This window comes from Stegodyphus dumicola, chromosome 5 (genome assembly GCF_044657685.1).
Source record: "Stegodyphus dumicola isolate Sdum_Otavi_A_Nest chromosome 5, ASM4465768v1".
In the NCBI taxonomy this organism is placed as follows: Eukaryota; Metazoa; Arthropoda; class Arachnida; order Araneae; family Eresidae; genus Stegodyphus; species Stegodyphus dumicola.
In genome coordinates this window covers 81,828,893-81,853,077 of record NC_140772.1, presented here as the reverse complement: position 1 = coordinate 81,853,077, position 24,185 = coordinate 81,828,893, and the positions used below count along the sequence as shown (strand labels likewise).

Below are 24,185 nucleotides of genomic sequence, written 5' to 3'. Positions count from 1 at the left end.
GCTGCATCAGTCGATGCTGTGTTTACTTCTCTTATGCTTGGACACGCCTTTTTATGACGTAATATTGGTTACGCCTCTCCTTAAAAACAAGTTATAAGTATGCTATAGCTTCGTATTTAAAGAAAACTTAAATGAAGTTTTAACTGTGTTGAAATAGTAGGTTTATAATGTTCTGCGCGAGATTTTTTTAATTATAAATCTACTTTTGTGTGGTGTGTGGTAGTGTTAGCATTTAACGCAACGAATTATCTCTGACAAATGCATTATTAAGATACCAAACGATTGAAAACGATCATTACCAAACGATTGAAAACGATCATTACCAAACGATTCAAAATATTGAATGCATGAGTTAAAAATTATAACCGTAACTTCTGAAAATACAGAAAAGAATTCTTTTGCTTAAAGAATGTTTTGATTATTGATGAGTGTGTCAAAATCGGTGCTTACTGCAGATGGATGACTATCTGAATCTGGATTTTTTTAATCAGTTCGAACGAAGAGGCAAAAAGAGCGTTATTGAGTGGTGTATGGAGAAGAGTTTGATTGCAATATCGTATAAGCGCCCAATTTGTGGAACAAATATGAAACTAGTAGAGAGACGGTTTTGAGACGTAAAGACGGTTTTGAGTGGTGCGCAATGCCGACTTTGTGCAACTCTGAGATGTTTTTTTTAAGTGAAAACAGATTGATGTGCACATAGGCAAAGCCAATGTGGTGCGCAATGCCGAGTTTGTGCGCGAAGCCGAGTTTGTGCAATTCTGGGATTTTTTTTAAGTGAAAATAGATCAAGGTGCACATGGGCAAAGCCAATGTGGTGTGCGATGCCGAGTTTGTGCAATTCTGGGATGTTTTTTAAGTGAAAATAGATCGATGTGTACACGGGCAAAGCCAATGTGGCGCGAAATGCCGAGGTTGAGCAATTCTCTGATTTTTCTTTAAGTGAAAATAGATGGATGAGCGCATGGACATCGAGTTTGTTTAATTCTTTGATGTTTTTCGAGCGAATACTGATCGTTGTGCAAAAGAGAAAACGAGGTTGTGTGTGATGCTGAGCAGTAATGTAACTTTATTTATGTGCAATGTTTAACATATCGTTTGCGTATTTTAAATTTGTATTATTGTGTTAAGTGTAAATCATATTTGAGACACCTTATTTGTTATTTAAATTGTATTTTTAAGTGTTTGGTTTTGATATGTTTATAACGCTTTCCGACTTACGATATATATCGATAGCCCGACGATCTACTCAACAGTAGCAAAACTGTAAACTTTAACCCTTGAAGTAACGTTTGCCTCATATTTTAATACGTAATGTTTGGTATCGTAACTGCACTTGATAATATGTGTGTGTGTGCGTATGTGAAGCATTGCTTAGTGTTCTAAGTTTGTAGTATTTATTTTATTATATTATTTTCTTTCATTCTGAGAAATTAGATTTTTTTTATTTATTAATGCGTAAAATTCTAATATGCCTACACAGAATATGGCGTGATTTAGGAATTTTAGAAACTGATATGAAAGCTGTGTAATGATGTTCATATGCAATAAAAATATTCTTCTTTTTTTATTAATGTAAGGTTAAAAATTTTTAGAAAATAATGAAAATTGTCTAATTATTGGTATGTAAGGAATTATGTCGTTACGCAGCAAGAAGGTAATTTGTAAAATGATAAAATTGAAATGTTCTACAATATGAATTCAAATTATTTTTTTTTTATTTGTATAAATGCTTTAATGAAAATCTTTGAAAATATTGAAGCTCTACAACAATTAGAGACTGCGACGTTGTTTATCGTTTTAACAATTGGTAGAATTCGCTCACTGTATCATGGTAATTTTAAATATAAACAATTTATTATTTAAATGTTATTTAAATTAAAAGTAAAAAATTTGATATTAATTTACAATAATAAACAATTTATTATTGTTATTTTTAAGAGAAAATAGAAAGTACGCGTAGTGTAAATGCGAGACTACATTGTGACGTCACAAGCTTAGTCCCACCCATTTATGGACGTCACACAGCTCCGCCTACTGAACTTTGCTGATGCAGCCTATTCTGCGCTTTTACCGAAAGGTCTATTAATCCAGAAGCAGCTTCTTGTTATAAAATACACATGAGTTTTTCTACTTTGTTGAAAGGAAAACTTCCCTGGTAAAAGCGCAGAATAGGCTGCATCAACAAAGTTCAGTAGGAGAAGCTGTGTGACGTCCATAAATGGGTGGGACTAAGCTTATGACGTCACAATGTAGTCTCGCATTTACACTACGTGTACTTTCTATTTTCTCTTAAAAATAACAATAATAAATTGTTTATTATTGTAAATTAATATCAAATTCTTTACTTTTAATTTACATTTATAACATTTAAGCTTAGGCGTTACTGATAATAAGTACAATAAATTGTTTATATTTAAAATTAACATGATACAGTGAGCGAATTCTACCAATTATTAATAAACAACGTCGCAGTCTCTAATACTTGTAGTGCTTCAATATTTTCAAAGATTTTTATTAAATTATTATTTTTATTATTATTATTTTTATTAATTTTTTTACTCGTATTTATACAAATAAAATATTTTTTTAAAAATTTAAACTCATATTGTGGAACATTTCAATTTTATCATTTTCACAAATTACCTTCTTGCTAAGTAACGACATAATTCTTTACATACTATTAATTAGACAATTTTCATTATTTCTAAAAATTTTAAACTTTACATTAATAGAAAAAGAAGAATATTTTTTATTGCATATGAACATCATTACACAGCTTTCATATCAGTTTCTAAAATTCCTAAATCACGCCATATTCTGTGTAGGCATGCTAGAATTCTACGCATTAATAAATAAAAAAATTTAATTTCTCAGAATGAAAGAAAATAATATAATAAAATAAATACTACAAACTTAGAACACTAAGCAATGCTTCACATACGCACACACACACATATTATCAATAAACTCATATTATCAAGTGCAATTACGATACCAAACACTACGTATTAAAATATGAGGTAAACGTTACTTCAAGATTTAAAGTTAACAATTTTGCTACTCTTGAGTAGATCGTCGGGCTATCGATATATGTCGTAAGTCGGAAAGCGTTATAAGCATATCAAAGCCAAAAAATTAAAAATACAATTTAAATGAGAAATGTCGTCTTAAATATAATTCACAATTGAAACAACAATACAAATTTAAAATACACTAACGATATGTTAAACATTGCACATAAATAAAGTTACATTACTGCTCGGCATCACACACAACCTCGTTTTCCCTTTTACACAAAGATCAGTATTCGCTCGAAAAACATCAAAGAATTCCACAAACTCGGTGTCCATGTGCTCATCCATCTATTTTCACTTAAAGCAAAATCAGAGAATTGCTCAAAATCGGCATTGCGCACCACATCGACTTTGACCATATGCACGTCGATCTATTTTCACTTAAAAAAGCATCCCAGAGTTGCACAAACTCGGCATCACGCACAACCTCGGCATTGCGCACCACATTGGCTTGCCCATGTGCACATCGATCTATTTACACTTCAAAAAACATCCCAGAATTGCACAAACTCGGCATCGCGCACAACCTTGGCATTGCGCACCACATTGGCTTGCCCATGTGAACATCGATCTATTTTCATTTCAGAAAACATCCCAGAATTGTACAAACTCGGCATCGCGCACATCCTCGGCATTGCGCACCACATTGGCTTGCCCATGTGCACATTGATCTATATTCACTTCAAAAAACATCCCAGAATTGCACAAACTCGGCATCGGGCACAACCTCGGCATTGCGCACCACATTCGCTTTGCCCATGTACACATCGATCTATTTTCACTTAAAAAATCCCAGAATTGCACAAACTCGGCATTAAACACCACACTGGCTTTGCCCATTGCACATCGATCTATTTTCACTTAAAAAAACATCCCAAAATTGCACAAACTCGGCATCGCGCACCACATTGGCTTTGCCCATGTACACATCGATCTATTTTCACTTAAAAAATCCCAGAATTGCACAAACTCGGTATTGCGCACCACACTGGCTTTACCCATGTGCGCATCGATCCATTTTCACTTAAAAAAAATCCCAGAATTGCACAAATTCGGCATCGCGCACAACCTGGGCATTGCGCAGCGCATTGGCTTGCCCATGTGCACATCGATCAATTTTCACTTAAAAAAATCTCAGAGTTGCACAAACTCGGCATCGCGCACAACCTTGGCATTGCGCAGCGCATTGGCTTGCCCATGTGCACATCGATCTATTTTCACTTCAAAAAACATCCCAGAATTGTACAAACTCGGCATCTCGCACATCCTCGGTATTGCGCACCACATTGGCTTGCCCATGTGCACATCGATCTATTTTCACTTCAAAAAACATCCCAGAATTGCACAAACTCGGCATCACGCACAACCTTGGTATTGCGCACCACATTGGCTTGCCCATGTGCACATCGATCTATTTTCACTTCAAAAAACATCCCAGAATTGTACAAACTCGGCATCGAGCATATCCTCGGCATTGCGCACCACATTGGCTTGCCCATGTGGACATCCATCTATTTTGACTTCAAAAAACATCCCAGAAATGCTCAAACTCAGCATCGGGCACAACCTCGGCATTGCACACCACACTGTCTTTGCCTACGTGCACATCGATCTATTTTCACTTAAAAAAACATCGCAGAATTGCACAAACTCCGCATCGCGCACGACATTGGCTTTGCCCATGGCACATCGATCAATTTTCACTTAAAAAAAATCTCAGAATTGCACAAACTCGGCATTGCGCATCACTCAAAATCGTCTATGCGTCTCAAAACTGTCTCTCTACTAGTTTCACATTTGTTCCACAAATTGGGCACTTATACGATATTGCAATCAAACTTTTCTCCATACACCACTCAATAACGCTCTTTTTGCCTCTTCGCTCGAACTGATTAAAAAAATCCAGACTCAGATTGTCATCCATTCTGCAGTAAGCACCGATTTTGACACACTCATCAATAATCAAAACATTCTTTAAGCAAAAGAATTCTTTTCTGTATTTTCAGAAGTTACGGTTATAATTTTTAACTCATGCATTCAATATTTTGAATCGTTTGGTAAAGATCGTTTTCAATCGTTTGGTAATGATCGTTTTCAATCGTTTGGTATCTTAATAATGCATTTGTCAGAGATAATTCGTTGCGTTAAATGCTAACACTACCACACACCACACAAAAGTACATTTTTAATTAAAAAAATCTCGCGCAGAACATTATAAACCTACTATTTCAACTCAGTTAAAACTTCATTTAAGTTTTCTTTAAATAGGAAGCTATAGCATACTTATAACTTGTTTTTAAGGAGAGGCGTAACCAATATTACGTCATAAAAAGGCGTGTCCAAGCATAAGAGAAGTAAACACAGCATCGACTGATGCAGCCTACTTTGGGATTTAGCCAACTTCCCTTCACACTGAAAATCGAAATTCTCAAGTTACGTCCTTGAAGTTAATGTACACTTGTTTCCATTAGTTGTTTACGAACTCGGTCATTAATTATTTATTTACATATAATCAGCACAAGCTGAAGGTCTATTTACGAGAGCCTACTTAGTTGCCTTGAACTAAAAAGCATCAGCTTTGTATAATAAACTTTATTGCTATTCTAAAACATGAAATATTTAAGAGAAAAAATTGCCTGCAGCGCAGTGCGGCTACTTCTTCTTCTTCTTGAAGTTTGGTTTACCTTTGGCGCCTTATGCTCCAACTCAAAATAACGTTATTTACAAGTTAAGCCACAAGGACGCATTCCCTCCAATGCAGTGCGGCTAAGAACGCTATTCTACTGAAACATAAACATGAACAACTGTTGCCATTCACACAAACTTAATAGTAAAATAAAGCACGTTGCCAGTAACAAGATTATTGTAAATCATAACATAAAATTAAACAGTGAGAAAATAAAATATACAAAGAAAAAAAGAAATGCAAATACGAGTATTAAATATACATCCAACATTAACTCCCACCCTTGCCATTGCATTAACAATAAATAGATCATTTCCGATGCATTGGCAATGGTAAAAGTTTTACTACAAGTCTTTTAAAATAACTATTAACAGTTTTTACTGTAACAACTCTAACATTGCCATTAATTGATTATTAGATGACAATTTATATCTGTGACAACACTGACGACCAATACATTTATGGATAAAAGACTGAATAAGTTCTTACCATTTGCAATCCAATAGTTTTGCTTTAAAATGTTAGCTAGTAAACTGGGCCTTGTATGCATATAAGTTACATGATATTGTTTAACAAGTAACAAGGCAATCCTGTGTTGACTTGGGATAGTTATGGGATGTTTAGCATTGAATGATAAGTCAGAATTTTGCAGCCGATCTCCCACCTGTAAAACCCCCTCATCATCTGGAAAAGGAAAAAGTGAGCTTAAAACACTTTTAGGACTTAAAGATGAATTATTTTTGAGATCCTTTATATCTTTATGGAAGTGCACAAACTGGATCCATTTAATGATCAACGTCATAGCTGCTTGCCTTTCATTAGATGAAGGTACTACTGCAGGATTTTTTAACCTATTATCTTCAGAACCAAAGACCCGTTCTTTGCACCTAGAAATAAAAGAAATTACATTAACTATTTTAGATAAAGAATAATAGTTCTGAAATAAACTGACCAGAGTGTCATTAGTCAAATAAGCTGTTGTACAAAAAATTGATGTTGTCCTTTGTTCAGTTAAGACAGTTGCATCACTATTGGTCTCATTTCCTTTGTTCAGTTAAGACAGTTGCATCACTATTGGTCTCATTACTGACAGAACATTGTAGAGGCCACTTTGAACTGTCGAACGCGAAGAATGATGGCCCATGCCACCATAGGGATATGCTCGGTAGAAGTTTAGGATCGATTCTTTTAGAAGAAAGATCGGCATGATTTTGTTTCGACGAAATATAGCTCCATTGTTGATAGGGAATAGCATCTAACATTTCTGAAGTCCTGTTTGCCACAAAAGGCTTCCATTTTCGAGGATGTTGACCAAATTGACTTTATTTCTGTCGTGAGATGTTGGTTGAACACAACAGATGACAGCAGCGTAAGCAGATTCTGACGCGTCGCAAAACCCATGCAGATAGATGTGGTTAGACGTAGTTTGAAGCCACCTCGAAATTTTAACATTTCTGAGAACCTTAAGATCTTCTTGAAGTCGCTGCAACTTCTTTTCCCATTCTTTAGGCAGTGGGGCATCCCAGTCAAGTTTTAAAAACCACAACTGCTGATAAAATGTTTCCAACTTGACCCTTCTTTTAGTAATTTCAGTACCGAAATCCATAGAAATGTTAAATAAGAATACGTCTTCTGTAGAGTTCAAAACAGCCCTAAAGTTCTGGCACATTCATCTTAGTGAACTTCCAGGTCACCTTCTTCATGATTATCAATGGATAAATTTTCGAGAAGCTTAGAGCAGTTTAATCTCCATTTCCTTAAACTGAATCCACGTTTCTCTAATAGCTGTGAAAGCTTAGAACGTAGGTCAACTGCTTCCTGTAAACTGTTTGATTCAGATAAACAATCATCTACATAGAAATCATTTTTAAGAACGGAAGATACATGAGGATGATCATGTTCTGCATGCAAAGCAATTTGCCACAAACAGCGTGTTGCTAAAAATAGTGCAGATGCAGTGCCATAAGTAACTGTACATAATTTATATGTCTGCATTTTTAAATTAACAGATGCTCTCAACAATTCTTTGTAAATGTTGATCCTCATTATCTACTAAAATCTGGCGGTACATTATTTCTATGACAGCAGAAAAAGCTATTTTATGTATACGAAAGTTGAGGAATATTGAAAATATTAATATCTCGTTGTATTGTTGCACCTACCCCTAAAACAGAGTTCAAAGAAACTGAATTTTTAGGTTTACATGAACCGTCAAATACTACACGAAGTTTAGTGGTAGAGCTACTTGGTTTAACAACAGCATGATGTGGTAGGTAATATATTTGCTTATTTTCTTCAGTCTGAACAACTGGAACCATATGATTTAAAGTTTCGTTTCTTGCATGAATTCCTTGTATTGCCTACCAAATTCTTTATCTAAATCAAATTTTCTTTCCATGGATAGAAGACGAGAAATAGCCAAAGGTTGAGAGTCGCCTAACTCTTCAGCTTTACTGAAAATGGGCAGCCGGACAACAAATCTGCCGTTTTCGTTTACTCGATAATTTTCTTTAAAATGATTCTCACAAAACTCTTCTTCAACTGTTGATTTCTGATTTTGGAACGTTCATTCTTCCAGCTCCCAAAAAGCGCTTAAGTGTTGCATCGACGTTATCCTCAATATGTAAACTAATGCGATTAACACAAATGAGATGCGGAGTATTGCCTTCTGTTTTAATTCTGCCTGATACAATCCAACCAAAAACAGTATTTTGCGCAATTACATTTTTATAGCCAACAATCTGCCCTGGTTGAAGCAGAGAAAAGAAATAGCTCCAATTATCATGTCTATTTGCTTCGGCGCACTGAAATTCGGATCTGCAAGATTAATTGAATTCAAATAATCAAGGTCTTTGCTGTCAATCTTTACTGAAGGCAAATGCGAAGTTAATTTTTTAAGAATATATGCTAGTATTAAAACAACATTTGCTTATTAAACTCAGATTTCGGAAACAATTTTACATTTGCATAACCACGAGTCAAAGCTGCTTCAGAATCACCAAGTCCCTTCACGCAAATACGACCATTTTGTCTGCCTATATTTCATAGTCGAATAAATGATTCACTGATGAAAGAAGCTTCACTTCCACTGTCAAAAAGAATGATACATTCGTGACCTTGACAGCAGAATCGTAAATTATTACTGCCGCTGTTGGTAAAAATTAAGTACTCTGACCCTGAATAGAAAAACTCGAAATGGTATTTTGTTCGTCTGAATTAGAAATTTGTTCATCAGATGGAGATGAATTTGACACCACTACGTTATACTTTTAATATCTTCATGCAGTAAAGTATGGTGTTTTGCTTTACACATAGAACACAAATTCTGTGATGAACAAAATTTTAATTGATGATTTCCGAAACAATTGAAGCATAATAAATTCTTCCGGATGATATTTTTTCTAGTCGTAATATCTGCAATTTTAAATTTATAACACTTTGATAAAGTATGAGAATCATTGCAGTGCTGACATTTCAGAACGGGATGTTTATTATTATGTGAAACATTCTTCGAAACAGAGCACTGATTTTTATGCAATACTCGCTTTTCAGTATTATGAGTGTTTAACATTTTTCAAGTGAAACACATCTTGAGTTTAAGAATTCCAAAAAACAATCTAAGGTAGGAAATTCTTCACCATTTTTTTGTGTGACCATAAATGGCGCGTTTCCGGATCGACCTTTTCTAACAAAAAATAAATTAGTCAAACATGTCTAGACGAAGCCTTTTCGCCAAGAGATTTTAATCCACGGATAACTTCATCACATGTGTCAGCTAGTTTTCTTAGATTAACAGAATCAGCGCTAGTAATTTTGGGTTGCTGAAGAAATGTGCTGACAAGCGACATTACAATTTGATTTTTTTCTATCATAACGATTCATCAATTTGTCCCAAGCCTCATTGTATGTAGTTTCGGAAATCGGAATGTGCTTAATAATAGCAGCTGGTTCGTCTGTTAAAAGCCCTATCAAACATTTGAATTTTCGCTAATGACTGATTGGTATGAACTGTCGCCATGTACAGATCTTTAAAATTAAGCCAATCAGTATATTTACCATTGAAACTCGGAATGTTTAAACGAGGAAGTTTAAAGCTAGCCTTAACTGCAGTGGGATTTGAAATCAAAACATTTCTGGCCGTTACGGATTCAATAGCGGATTGATACATTACTTTCGTTTCAAAATATTTAGCTTCGAATTCAGCAGTTTCAAAAGCTTCTTCGGGTAAAGCAGCATCATATTGATCAAAGTCCTTAAATATTTGTTCAATTCTTTCTAATCGCGCTTTTAATTCCGTTAAACTTAGCTGATTACTGAAACTATTGTGAAGCCGCGTTAGGGTAGATTTCGTACGTCCTCTTAATCTTTTAAGATCAGATTCACTTAATTCTGTCATTATTACCATGAATAATGATTAATAAGCACAAATAACTTCAACAAGATATTTAAGCAGCAAAAAATACTTCCGCTTATCTTTCTAACGTCACGCAGACGATTCGCAGTACCAGTACTTAAAAGTTCGTTAAACACAGTTCTAAAGCATATAATAATAACACTTTAAATAGCATTATATGCTTCACCTGGGGAACCAAATAGTTGCCTTGAACTAAAAAGCATCAGCTTTGTATAATAAACTTTATTGCTATTCTAAAACATGAAATATTTAAACGAAAAAATTGACTGCAGCGCAGTGCGGCTAAGAACGCTATTCTACTGAAACATAAACATGAACAACTGTTGCTATTCACACAAACATAATAGTAAAATAACGCACGTTGCCAGTAACAAGATTATTGTAAATCATAACATAAAATTAAACAGTGAGAAAATAAAATATGCAAAGAAAAAAGAAATGCAAATATTAAATATACATCCAACACTACTAATATTACATAATAAAAAGACATTTAAAGATAAATTAATTTCTAAGGACTGATTTAAAGAAGTAAATAACTACACAGTAAAACATATAGATGATGTAAAAGAAATACTAAAACTATAAGTAAATTATTCACTAAATAAATTAAAAAAATAATTAAAACAAATACATAATAATGCAAAATAGACAAAAATTAATATACAACAAAACAAAAGCAAAGGAAAAAAAAGCACAAAGATATACAACATAATAGAAAATACTATTTTAGTTTTCAAGAGCTGAATAAGCTACTAAGAAATGAATTTACTTATTTTTAACCTTTGTTATACGAGTAATATATTTTCATTTTGATTATTCGCTCGTACATAAGATGAGTATGCGCTATAATTTTGAAGTCTATTTTCTTCCAAATTTATGAACAGTTTCTTAACTTGCTGGTTAAAACCTTAAAAATATGCATGTGCGTTTTTGGGAAAGCTTACTCTGTTTCTGCTATGTAGGTTATATTTATTGGAATTTCATTCTTCCTTTTGGGATGGTGGCAGATATATCTATCTATTCATCTCTCTCTTTATCTTTCTCTCTCTCTCTCTATAAAAATATATGTATGTATACATATACACGTAATATATATGTAATAATAAAATTCCATAGTCAAGAATACACTTAAAATTCTAACTGAATGTTCTTTTCATTTTTAATGGCGACGTTCTCTTATTTGAAAGTACGTGGAATTAAATCCACAGCCCCGTAGTCAAGTTGTTTTTCCCGCCTTTTCTACACATACAGTTATAGAATGTTCTGGAAATGTTTAAAGCGAACTGGATTGGCTGACGAGGCTGACGTCATTTCTTTGAAGCTCCGCCTTTCCAGAGGCTATAAAAGAACTCGCAAAGGAATATCGGGGGCTTTTTCTTAAATGTCACGGTGCAGTAAACTTCATACAAAAAATTATTAGTAATTCTTTTTATTTACTCCGGATATCTGGTTTTGTAACTGCTATTTCTCCTGAATAATAATAAATAGATCCTGTTTTTTTTTTAAACTTATCGTCTGATAATTTAAGCTACGACTAAAGCTGGTACATCACACACACACACACACACACACACACACACACACATATATATATAATATACATAATATACACGATGTTCACAAAAGTCCACCCAGCTTTATTTCCTCAGCCGTTATAACGAAGTCAGTTTTCCAAAAACTACAAAATCTTACTTTTTGTACTTTCCTTCTCTATATATACTTATTAAATATAAGTATAGAGATTTTTGTTGTCATTTTTAATTTTCATTGATTGGTCTTTTAATAAATAAATTAGAATTTTATTCTTTTCAACTTATTTTGCGATTTGTTGGTGTCTTTAATTTATGATTTTGCTGCATTTAGCATGCTGAAAGAATTTCCACAAAAGTAATAGGTTTTTTTTTTAAAGTCTAAAAATTCGTTATTAATATCCTCATGAAGGTTTATTACTTTGAAACCATAATCTGGCTAATCGCTCAAAAAATTAATTTAAATACAAATATCTTTCATTTCTTATTAATTCGAATAATATTACGAGATGACTGTGTACCAATATCGAAGCCTACGAGTGCTTTCTAGAACACGAATTCCATGAATACTCAATGAATAGGTTTTTCAGTTAAAAAAAAATAGATTTATCACTATTTGTTTTCTATTAAACTTAATATGTTTCACAAACTATAATCAATCAACAAATGGACTGTATTCCTACACTTTTATTAAATTACACTTGTCAGCGATGCAAAATAATTGATACAAAATAAGCGAGCCATTCTACATGGTTGTCACAAACACAATTCTATCAATCAAATATCTTGTTGCCACACATAAAGTTCAAAACTAAAGGAAGAAAAGCAAAAGGAATTTACGCTGTTTGCAACAATAAAATGAAGCAAACGATACTCACATAAACATCCTGGCCCTCGTTGAAATCCCAGGGGATTTCAACAGTTGGAGCATTTTGAAACTTCTTAGTCTGTAATAAAGATAAACATAAGAAAAATAATACAAAATATTATATGCGAAGCAGTTCATAGTTTTTTAGTCTGAATAGGAAGAGGACACAATTTCACGACTGGTCGTTTTATGACACCATGTCCAGTTTTAATACTAGCAACTCTGACTCTTTGATCTGAGCCCGGATAAACAGCAATTATTCTCCCTAACCTCCATTTAAGAGGCGGAAGGTTGTCTTCTTTGATGAGGACTAAGTCATTGACTTCTAAATTGTTTTGACTTTTTTGCCATTTAAGTCTTTGTTGAAGCTGAGACAGGTATTCTCGACTCCATCTTTTCCAGAAGTGCTGAAAAATAAACTGTCTCACATGCCATCTGTCAATGTGATTGAAGGAACTATAATTTAGGTCTGGTTCAGGTATGGCAGTTAAAGACGTTCCTATTAGGAAATGACCAGGTGTTAATGCAGTTAAATCATTTGGATCAGCCGATGTTGGACACAATGGCCTAGAGTTGAGACAAGCCTCAACCTGCGCTATCAAGGTCTGAAATTCCGGATAGGTCAGCACAGTATCACCAACAGTCCTTCTTAGATGTAATTTCATTAACTTTACTGCCGATTCCCATAGTCCACCAAAATGGGGAGATGATGGCGGGTTGAATATCCATTTTATTTCCTCTAAAGACAAAAATTTGTGAATTTCTTGATTTTGCTTACATTGCAAAAAACATTTTCTGATTTCTTTGTCTGCACCTTTAAAGTTAGTACCGCAGTCACTATAAATCTCAAATGGTTTCCCTTTTCTTGCAATAAATCGTTTCAATGCACTTAAAAATGCCTTTGTTGACAAATCTTCTACCACTTCAAGATGTACTGCCTTGATTACAAAACACACAAATAAGCATACGTAATATTTAAATGATTTTTGTCCACGTCCTGCACGATATTTAATCATGAACGGTCCAGAAAAATCTATTCCAGTTCGATGAAATGGTCGTGATTGTGTTACTCTAGATTCCGTTAGATCAGCCATTATTTGACTTGCAGTTTTAGCTCTAAGTTTACAACACGTAATACAAGATTTCACTACTTTTCGGATAGCAGATCTAGCAGCTATGATCCAAAATTGCTGTCTAATTAAAGATAGAAGAAGTTCCGGTGATGCATGCAGATATTTGACATGAAAGTGTCTAATTATGATTTCTGTCAGATTGTGTTTTGAAGGTAATAAGATTGGATGTTTTTCATTTTCTGATAGTTGCGCATTTTTCAGTCTTCCTCCTACACGTAACACTTTGTTGTCATCTAAAATTGGACACAAGCTAAGGAGGTTGCTGTTTGTAGGTAAGTCCTTTCCCAACTCCAAACATTGAATTTCTTTAAAAAAGTGAAATCGCTGTATTATTCGGACAATACAGAAAGTTGCAGCTCGAATTTCATTACTAGATAAAAAAGACGTATTTCTTTCTAGATATGCTACTTTAGAATTCGATATGAATCTTAATATCCAAGCAAATATGCGTTGTAACTTTGGAAATGAAGATATATTTGATATAATAGCAAGTTCCTGTACAGGTTCAGAAACTACAAATGAGACTGTTTTACGTGCATCTGGTAATGCCTCTTCATCTATAAGAATATTTTTAGACAAGGCAATCTCACTGCACTTTAACCAAGAAGGACCATTCCACCACAATTGATGAGATAATAGTTCTGCAGGAAATAACCCACGTGAAGCACAATCAGCTGGATTTTCCTTTCCATCAACATAACTCCAGTTCTCAGGTGGTAAGATGGATTGTATTTCAGAAACTCTATTGGATACGAATACTTGCCATTTTTTAGGATCTGACCTTAGCCATGACAACACGATTTGTGAATCACTCCAAGCTTGCACTAAATCAAAATTTATAACTAATGCAGCTTTTACAGACTGAATTAAGTGTGCCAATAACACTGCTGCACATAATTCCAGTCTTGGAATCGTAATAGATTTTAATGGTGCTACACGAGTTTTAGCTGTTACGAGTTTAACATTAATGTCAGAGTTATTGCAAGTTTTGATATAAATAACTGCTGCATAATCTCTTTCAGACGCATCACAAAATCCGTGAAGTTCACATCGAAAATAATCAGGTAGCAGAATTTTCCTAGGTATATTTATAGAATTCAAAAGTTTAACATCTCTACATAGATTTCTCCAATTTCGATCAATCTCTTCTGTTACAGGATCATCACATGATAACTGTAATTTCCACAATTGCTGAAGGATCATTTTAGCGAGAATTACAAACGGAGCTATCCACCCCAATGGATCGAATAGTTTTGCTACGAATGACAAAATAATTCTTTTAGTCGGAACACTTTGATACTCTATTACACCGACATTACATTTGAATTCATCATTGTCCGGATGCCATTCCAATCCCAGAACGTTCAATGGTTTGTCTTCTATTACACGATGAATATTGTCACTATCTGTGTTTGTTAAGCCAGAGGTTTTTAACAATGACGGTTCACTTGTCGACCATTTGTGAAGCTCAAAGCCACCACTTTTTAGCAGATGTTGCAGTTCGTCTATCAATGCAATACCTTCCGAACTATCTTTTACACCAGTTAACATATCATCAACATAAAAATCTCTTAAAACTATATTCTTTGCCTTTGGAAAGTTCAATCCTTCATCAATCGCTAACTGACTCAACACTTTGGTTGCAAGATATGGAGCAGCTGCAGTTCCATATGTAACTGTTTTCAAACGACAAACTTGTATTTGTTTATATGGGCTATCTCTCCATAATATTCTCTGAAAATCTCTATCTTTTTCATGAACCTTTATCTGTCTGTACATCATTTTAATATCAGCGGTTATTGCAATGTTATGAAGTCTAAATCTTAGTAAAATACAAATTAAGTCATCTTGTATTTTTGGGCCTATCATTAGGGTATCATTTAAAGAAACACCTGTGGTTGTTTTAGCGCTCACATCGAAAACAACTCTCAATTTTGTTGTTAAGCTAGAGTCCTTCAACACAAAGTGATGTGGGATATAATAGTGTTTATTCTCTAATTCATAATCTGTGTCTGGCACTAATTCTACGTGTTCTAGTGAAAAGTACTCTTTCATAAACTGAATATACTGGTTGTAAATTTCTTTCATAGATAACAGCCTCTTCTCCAAGTATTGAAATCTTCTGTACGCCACTTCACGGGAGTCACCTAGAATATCTCTATTATGTTTGAATGGTAATGCAACTGAATAACGACCTGATGTGTCTCTAAAATGCGAGTTTTTAAAATGTTCTTCACAAAGTTTTTCTTCATTTGTTAAAGGTTGTACATTTGGAAACTTTTCTAACTCCCAGAAAGAATTTACTAACTCATCTGTGTTTGTATTCAAATGATTTACATATACTGGCTCAAAATTTGTAGATTCAAAATTTGTAGTACCCGAAATTATCCATCCCAACCTCGAATTTAGAGCAAATGGTAGATCAGGACCACGTTTGACAATTTCTCCCGTCATTAAATGCAGAAATACATTTACTGCAAATAAAATGTCAACTGGTTGTGACTTGTAAAATAATGGATCAGCTAATTGTAAATCACTGAAGTTATCGAAGATGATTGATGGCAAAGATACATAGGGAATGTTATCTGTCACCTTGTCCAGTACAAAAGCTGATGTTGATACACGAATATCACTTTTAAAATGAGAAGTGAATACTAAATCGACTTCCCCATTACTTATAGTATTAAATTCTCCTAGACATGACACAGAAATGGAATTATCTTTCACTCGTAATCCTAATTTCTTCACACAATCCCTTGAAATAAATGATCTCTGAGATCCAGTGTCACATAAACATCTACACTTCACAAATTGTTGCTTAGAATTTTGAACCTTTATTAAAGCAGTACACAATAAAATGTGACTGGTTTGATTACCTTTTGCATTCGAATCATAATGAGAGGCACAAACTGTGGCTGAAACGTCCTTAGGACTCGTTAATTCATCTCTTTTAATGATAGATTGCGTAGGCGGAGATATACTGTTTAACTGAGTTTTATTCTTTGAATTATTTACAATGTGCAAAATACTGTGATGCTTCTTAAAGCAATGTTGACATGTATTTAAACTCTTGCATTTTTTGAGCAAGTGCATATTAGATAAACAATTAAAACAGTAACGATTAGATTTTGCAAAATCTATCCTTTGCTGAACCGATAAATTTAGAAATTTCGAACATTTGGCTAAACTATGATCTTCTTTACAATAACCACAACCCAATGTAGCAACCAGAACATTATTCTTATTTTGAAACACAGATTTAGGTACCTTATTACTTGTTGATTTGATATTTTGAAGTGTTCTTGCATAGGTTTTTAGGAACTCAATTAAAGTCGTAAGTTTTGGAATTTCATTACATTTTAACTGACGTTCCCACCATAATTTTGTAGCAGGGTCTAATTTTTGCAAAATTAAATAAATCATTAAAGTGTCACCAAAATTATCAATGGTTTGATTCAATACTTCTAAAGAACGAATTATTTCATTAATATTGTCAACTAAATTTAAAATAGCAAATGCTGATTCATTTTGAATAGTTGGTAAACTTAAAAAACGTTTAATATATGCAAAAATTTGTTCTCTCTTATTTGAATATCTTTCGTCTAACAGATTCCATGCTATTTCAAAATTACAATCCGAAATTTGAATGGTTTGAATAATGCGATATGCTTCACCTTTCAACGAAGCTTTCAAATACTGCAATTTTTGAGCATTAGATAAATTTGTATTATTTCTTACACAAGCACTGAAAAGATCTTTAAAAGCTATCCATTCTGTAATATTACCACCAAAAGTCGGTAATGTTAACTTGGGTAATTTAATATTGTCAAGAACCTGTTCTGAAATTACACTATTAGAATTATTTTTATTATTTTGATTTTTTAATATTTTTTCACCTTTAAATTTCCACAAATAAATTTTATCTGTGTACTCCTGAACATTATCTATTTCGCTTTCTAATTCTTTAGTATCTGTAATTAAACTTTCGATTTCAGAATCAAGCTTCTTTAACTCAGTTTCTTTTTGTTTCAATAATTCGACACATTCCTCTAGTTCTATTAAATTAATTTCATCTGCAGTTAAAATAGTTTCAATTTTCTTTACATAATTAGTAACACTCCTGCGTAAGACCGCTCTTTTTGTTTTAAAAGTTATAATCACTCATAATTGATCAATTCAAAAACAGAAATTGTTCTTAAATCACTTAACACTATTATTAAAATGAAATCGAATTCTATGTTGTATTACAACATTGTTCTTAAAATTTAACAACAAATTAAACGAATTTTTGTTCAAAATCCACTTACCTCACAAAGTGGATAATTTTCACAAACCATATACATATTTGCGTTGTTAGAATACACTTAGAACAGTCACTATCTTCATTAGCTATCCGGCTCGAAGGACCAACAATATGTTTTCTATTAAACTTAATATGTTTCACAAACTATAATCAATCAACAAATGGACTGTATTCCTACACTTTTATTAAATTACACTTGTCAGCGATGCAAAATAATTGATACAAAATAAGCGAGCCATTCTACACGGATGTCACAAACACAATTCTATCAATCAAATATCTTGTTGTCACACATAAAGTTCAAAACTAAAGGAAGAAAAGCAAAAGGAATTTACGCTGTTTGCAACAATAAAATGAAGCAAACGATACTCACATAGACACTATTTGTCATAATAATCTGCATATAATTGCTCGTTCCCTAATATATTAACATAAGAAACCATTTCCTAAGCTAAATATTTTATTTTAATTACGTTCTGTAATGAAGTTTTAAAGAAATCTCGCCATTTTTTCGAACGAACAACCAACTTTATTTGTCAAAACTTTACAGGATAACTGAAAAAACATTTTAAGCGCGTGTATCGTCTGCGGATATTCTTTGCGCGCGGTTTCTTTTACATTTCTTAGTGGAATTATATTGGTGGCGTAGCAACGCAAATACGTTACAGTACAAATACAAAAATTTTGATTTCCAATTTGTTTAGGTTACCTAAATATGACCTTCGAATTTATTATCACACATTTTGGTCAGTTTTTGTTATAAATTTCATATCACATCATCTTTCTCTTACTTTTTCTAATAAATAGAAAATTTTACTAAATATACGTGCAGAGCCCGGTGGAACACATACTTGAGATACCAAGTGCAGGATTTACGTATAAGCTACACAAACTATAGCTTGGGGTCCCCCACTTTCTTGGGGCCCCGCAAAAAATTAAAGTATACTATAAATGTAGTATTAAAATATAGTATAACAGACTTATAAAGGGACCCATATATCAAATAGCTTAGGGACTTATCAAGTCTTAATCCGGCCCTCGCGATACTAAGTTTGACATGCCTGCAATAGATCTTAACAATATATTTTGCGTGTTTCATAAAATCTCTAACTTGTTCAGATTTCAAATTTTATGTAGTCAAAGTATATTAATTTTATTTCTAACTCTTTTTCAGGAATCCTCGACTGGCTTTTATGATGAATGGTTTGCTTTTTGTAGCCGCAATTATAATATCTGCTTCGTTACATATTTATTACGAGCTTCATCCACTTCCTATTTACGTGTTCAACAACCCAGAGTAAGTTTTATTTTATATTATTTGTGGTACATTGAAAATAATTTATTCTTTCAGTTTCGACTATTATCATTCCTATTTAGAATCTTCTTTGCAATAACAGATGAAACTCCTTGTCTGACCTTCTATTGCCGAATTTCGCGTTGGAAAATTCCACGACGCAACACATTCAATTTATTTTCTCCTTTGACCTTCTGCTGTGCGAAGGTTTCAGAATCGCTTATGAATTAACTTAAGTTAGTTATAAATATATTTTTTCTGGAAGATGTCATGCTACTGATGGAAGAAAATTTAAATATTTGTTGATAAATCTGATTTCATTAAAGACTGAATAAACTAAAATCTTAAAAAATAAAGATGTAATTTTAATGCAATTAAGTTGTTAGAAATTGATGTCACAACATGGAGTTTTTGCGTCACGAGTGAGCTACATTCCGGGAATGTTCGTAAATCAGATTTTTTTGCGACACAGACCCTGATTAGTAAAAAATAATAATAATGTTAATAATCTTGCGTAACTTGCATGTGTCAGTAGTAATATAGTATATCTTTAAACTGACTTCAAACCTCTACTTTGTAATATCGTTATAATTTCCACAAATGTTGCATCCTCTTGCTAGGGGTTCGAGCGGCTTAACAAAAGAGGCTTTAGGTTTTGCAAAATATGCGCATACGGCTAATCTTTGGAATATGGTAACAGGTAGTTTGGCGACATTTTGGTAAGGCGATAAAGGTTACTAGCTAGGACTTAAGTAGTGTACATGGATAAAGTCAAAAGTGTGCGCAATGCCATTTTTGTGCAATTCTAAGATGTTTTTTTTAAGTGAAAACATGTCGACGTGTACATGGATGATACCGTGTATGTGTAATTCTTAAAAACGCGGCAAGCAGTGGGCGATTCTGCAATTTCTCCCAATTTCGCACCTAATCTTCGTCATGATTAAGCACTTTTGTTCCATAAAAGTTCTAGCATAAGCATAATTCGGCTAGCAGATTGTCGGAAAAAATTGTTAAAAATAATAAAAAAAAAAAAAAAAAAAAAAAAAAAAAAAACATGCTTTTACTTCGTGAAAACAAAATAGCGAATGGCGTCAAAAAAAAAAAAAAAAAACTAGCAGTTTGCTGTAGAAGGGTTGATTGCCAAATATTCGCCAAAAAATCGCCAAGTTACGATAATCCGAAGATTAACCGGGCATACCTATTTTAGAGAAACACACCTCGGCTTGTGACAAATTCGGTTGTCACAGGAACTCTAGTGTCTGTTCTATCGACTCGTGCATTCTAACGGCGTCTAGTGATACCTTCTTTTAAAGTGAAGAGTTTTGTTTTCGGAGAAAATTCGAAACATTCTTAAGTATCATGAAATTGCAGATTCTGGGTATATCATGTTATAAGTTCGAAGACTACTTTCCATATTTCTCATTGATAACTATTGAATTATAGCTTCTTCTGGTTTATAACGTCTGTTAATTGGTGTAGTCTTTATTATCACCAGCATTTTTAGCTTATTTTCCTGACCGATTGGTTTCATCACTGATTAAACGTAACGCATTAGAAGCATGCTTTATAACACCAGAAAAAGCAAATGCACTATCGTATCATTATTTATGTTCCTCTCTGATCTTCCATTATTGTAATAATTACTATTATTATAAAATAATTACAATTATTATTGTAATGATTATTGTAATAATTACTATTATTATAACAATTAAAATTATATTATATTATTACACTAATAATTACATTATTATAATAATTACATTATTATTATAATAATTTTATTATTATTGTAATAATTACAATAACAATACCACGCATAATAAATTATTTCTTTAATATCAAATGAGCGAAATATAAAATGTTTAAGAAGAAAATAGAAGAAAGCAAAAATTTCATCGTACATGAATGAATAAAAATTAAAGATTAAAATCTAGCATAAGGTTACATTATTATTCGTTCGTAGGAAAGGATATTTTAAGAAGAAAGTACATACTAATCGGAAGATGACAGTAGTGTTAGCACTGAAGGAGTAAGATTTGATTCGCATGATTTCATTATGTTATGCATGCATATTGCGCTATAGATGAAATTAGGAATGGTACATTTAATTTCTTAAATCCTTTAAGTGTGTAAAAGATTCGAGATCCGAGAAAAAAATTCTTTGAAATTCTTTAATCATTCGAAGCTTTCAAATCTTAATTTAAAAAATAAAGAAAAATTTAATTTAACACTTTACATAAGGTAGTTTTACTGATATCCTTAATTAAAACATCTGATGTGTACACCAGATGACTTTCTTGTACGGAGTATTAAATTATACGCATTTTTCTTGCATTTCATTTAAACTTATTGGATTGAATTAAATCTACTTCGTCGATAGCGCATAAACCACAATAGAATAAATGCACTCTTTAAAATTCACTAAATATTTTACCATAGCGACACTCTGACGCTAGGTCACTTAAAAGACTTATATTTCGTTCATATTATAACTATGTCTATGTCTTATCACTTAGTAAGAGGCAATCGACCATTAACGGCCTTTACCAATATATTATACGTGACTTTTAAATGCTTGAAGAATCGAGTAAGTTGTATCCAATAATATGGAAGTACTTGTGCACATGCTGTGCTCAAAGTATAACTCAGAATGCACAAAATTTATATCATTTGAAGAATTATCTAATCGTTGCCACATATTCATTCAAATACGATAATAAATCTAAAATGATGTATAAAAGAAATTAAGCAAATTAAACAAAGAAGGAACAGTTTTTCACAGACGATTCAGTATTTTTTATTCAATTAATTCCGTTCTCACTTCGCAACAAGGCAAAAATACATAAAAACTCAAAATATGTATATTAAAAATTACGAAGTAAATCTTAAACACTTATTTCCTCGAAAAACTTCCAGAAAAGATTAAGCATGATTTAATTCGCAATAATAAATGAAGGCGTTATTATTGTAGTCGCGAAGCTTAGTCTCTTTAGATTGGCAACAAATCTACTGTTCTGCTGTTTCAAATGTAAACAAGCAATGGCCGCCATCAGAAAAATTATTAGGCTTAGCGGCACTTAAACAACTTTAAAATTGTTGATAATTCTAAAAATATTGCATACAGATTTACTAAAGGCATAAAAACCTTAACCGGAAGATAAAAACAACATAATTCAATCATTTTTAAAGCAAAAAATGTACAATTTACAAACATATAAGAGTAAAGAAACGGAGATCACTGAGCCGAGTAACAGAGTGGATATATGTATAATTATATTTATATACGTTTGGTACGTCCGATTCTAACTACAATACGGGGTTCACATCTACATGTTATAGCAATCCTATATACAAAATTTCAACATTCTGAGGCTACTCGTTTTTGAGTTATACGAGACACATACGTACGTACAGACACCAAAAATTCTCTTTAGAATTCATTTTAAAGTAGTTTTAAACTTTTTTTTGAGGAAAAAAGTCTTTTATTCTGTCCTTAGGTACAGATGTCACGCGAAAACATCGTTAAATTGCATTTGATAGCTGTCAAAATGGATATTTTCGTTGAAATATGTTGCCTGAAACTTTTCGCGATTACAATACTTCCTTTTAACTTCGTACAAGGAAGTAAAAAAGAACGCTATGTTTCATTTTCGGATAATCTATATCACCAATATCCCCTTGTGGCAGTCCAAGTGCTTTACTTTTCATTCTCTGGAGGAAATTTCGTATTCCATGTTTAGTGTTTATCTGTGTTAAGCTTTAAATTAATTCTTTGTCCTCTACTTTGATTTGATTCAGAAAGGTTTTGGAAAACATTAAATATTAGTACTCTTATGCAAATATATTTTATTAAAGTATAGTGCGATTATGAACCTTAAGGTTTAAGAATTTTAAATATATGTTGTATTTACTAAATTTCCTTTATATCATTTTTATAAATATAGAAGGATTTTAAAGACTGTGTTCTTGTTTTTATGAAATGTAGATTCTACATTTTGATTTAATTAAGAACTTTAAATATTAATAAAATATTTTTCTACTTTTTTCCCTCTTATTATTATTTTTATGTGAAGGAATCGAAAGATTCAAGAACATTTTAGGATTCGAAATTTTAGAAAATTTAGTATTTGTATGATCTACTGAGGGAATCTAAAGAGCCGTATACCCTAAATTATGTAAGATTCCCTAACTGGAGGAGGTGATACATAATTTCATTTTGTATGAGATTTCTGCCTCCATGTACAGGACACAAATTTTTAACCTTTCGCTTAGTGTGCAGCAGCAAGTGTCGAACAGAGATTAATATCAGGCATTTCAACGATAGTTTTGCATTAGTGAAATTAACAAAAACATATGCATATCATTTAATTTGTCTAACTGAGTACAAGTTTATGTTATAAATGTTCTTGGTACTGGAACTAAAGTCAAATCCATCTCTATACTTTTGACTAAGATCGAGCGCTAAATATTAGTTAAGATAAGAACTGGAAATATAAATGATTCCACAATAGAAGATTTAAAGGAGAATTTTTTTGAAATTTATGTTAACTTGGTGGTTATTTGAGACTGCATTTATTTATCTTCTCTTTGAACACTTTCAAGAATTTACTTTACATTTTAAAATGCTGCTTTCGTAATAAAACACCGACTTTTATTAAAAGGAGGTAAATGTGTTTCCTGAGCAGTTTAACTAAGACGATAAGCTCATTCTCAAATTTGTAAAATTTCTGTTAGTCTTGATAGTTTAAAAGACAAGACTTAATTTAAGACGTTAACAAATTTATCCATAAAGGTTTGACGACTTGTTTTACTATTTTTATTGTTTTACTATTTATTGTTTTACTAACCATGTAAAAAAGTATTAAAATTTTATAC

The 24,185-nt window shown here is 32.6% G+C and overlaps 1 protein-coding gene across 1 annotated transcript in view; it reads left to right on the top strand.

Annotated features, from left to right (window-relative positions):
- Positions 1 to 24,185, top strand: part of LOC118205588 (nose resistant to fluoxetine protein 6-like) — a 59,822-nt gene that overhangs the window by 27,927 nt on the left and 7,710 nt on the right. Inside the window, exon 11 of the mRNA XM_085816803.1 lies at positions 19,188 to 19,310. Coding sequence (XP_085672929.1) covers positions 19,188 to 19,310 — 123 coding nt within the window. The remainder of the gene's footprint in view (positions 1 to 19,187; positions 19,311 to 24,185) is intronic.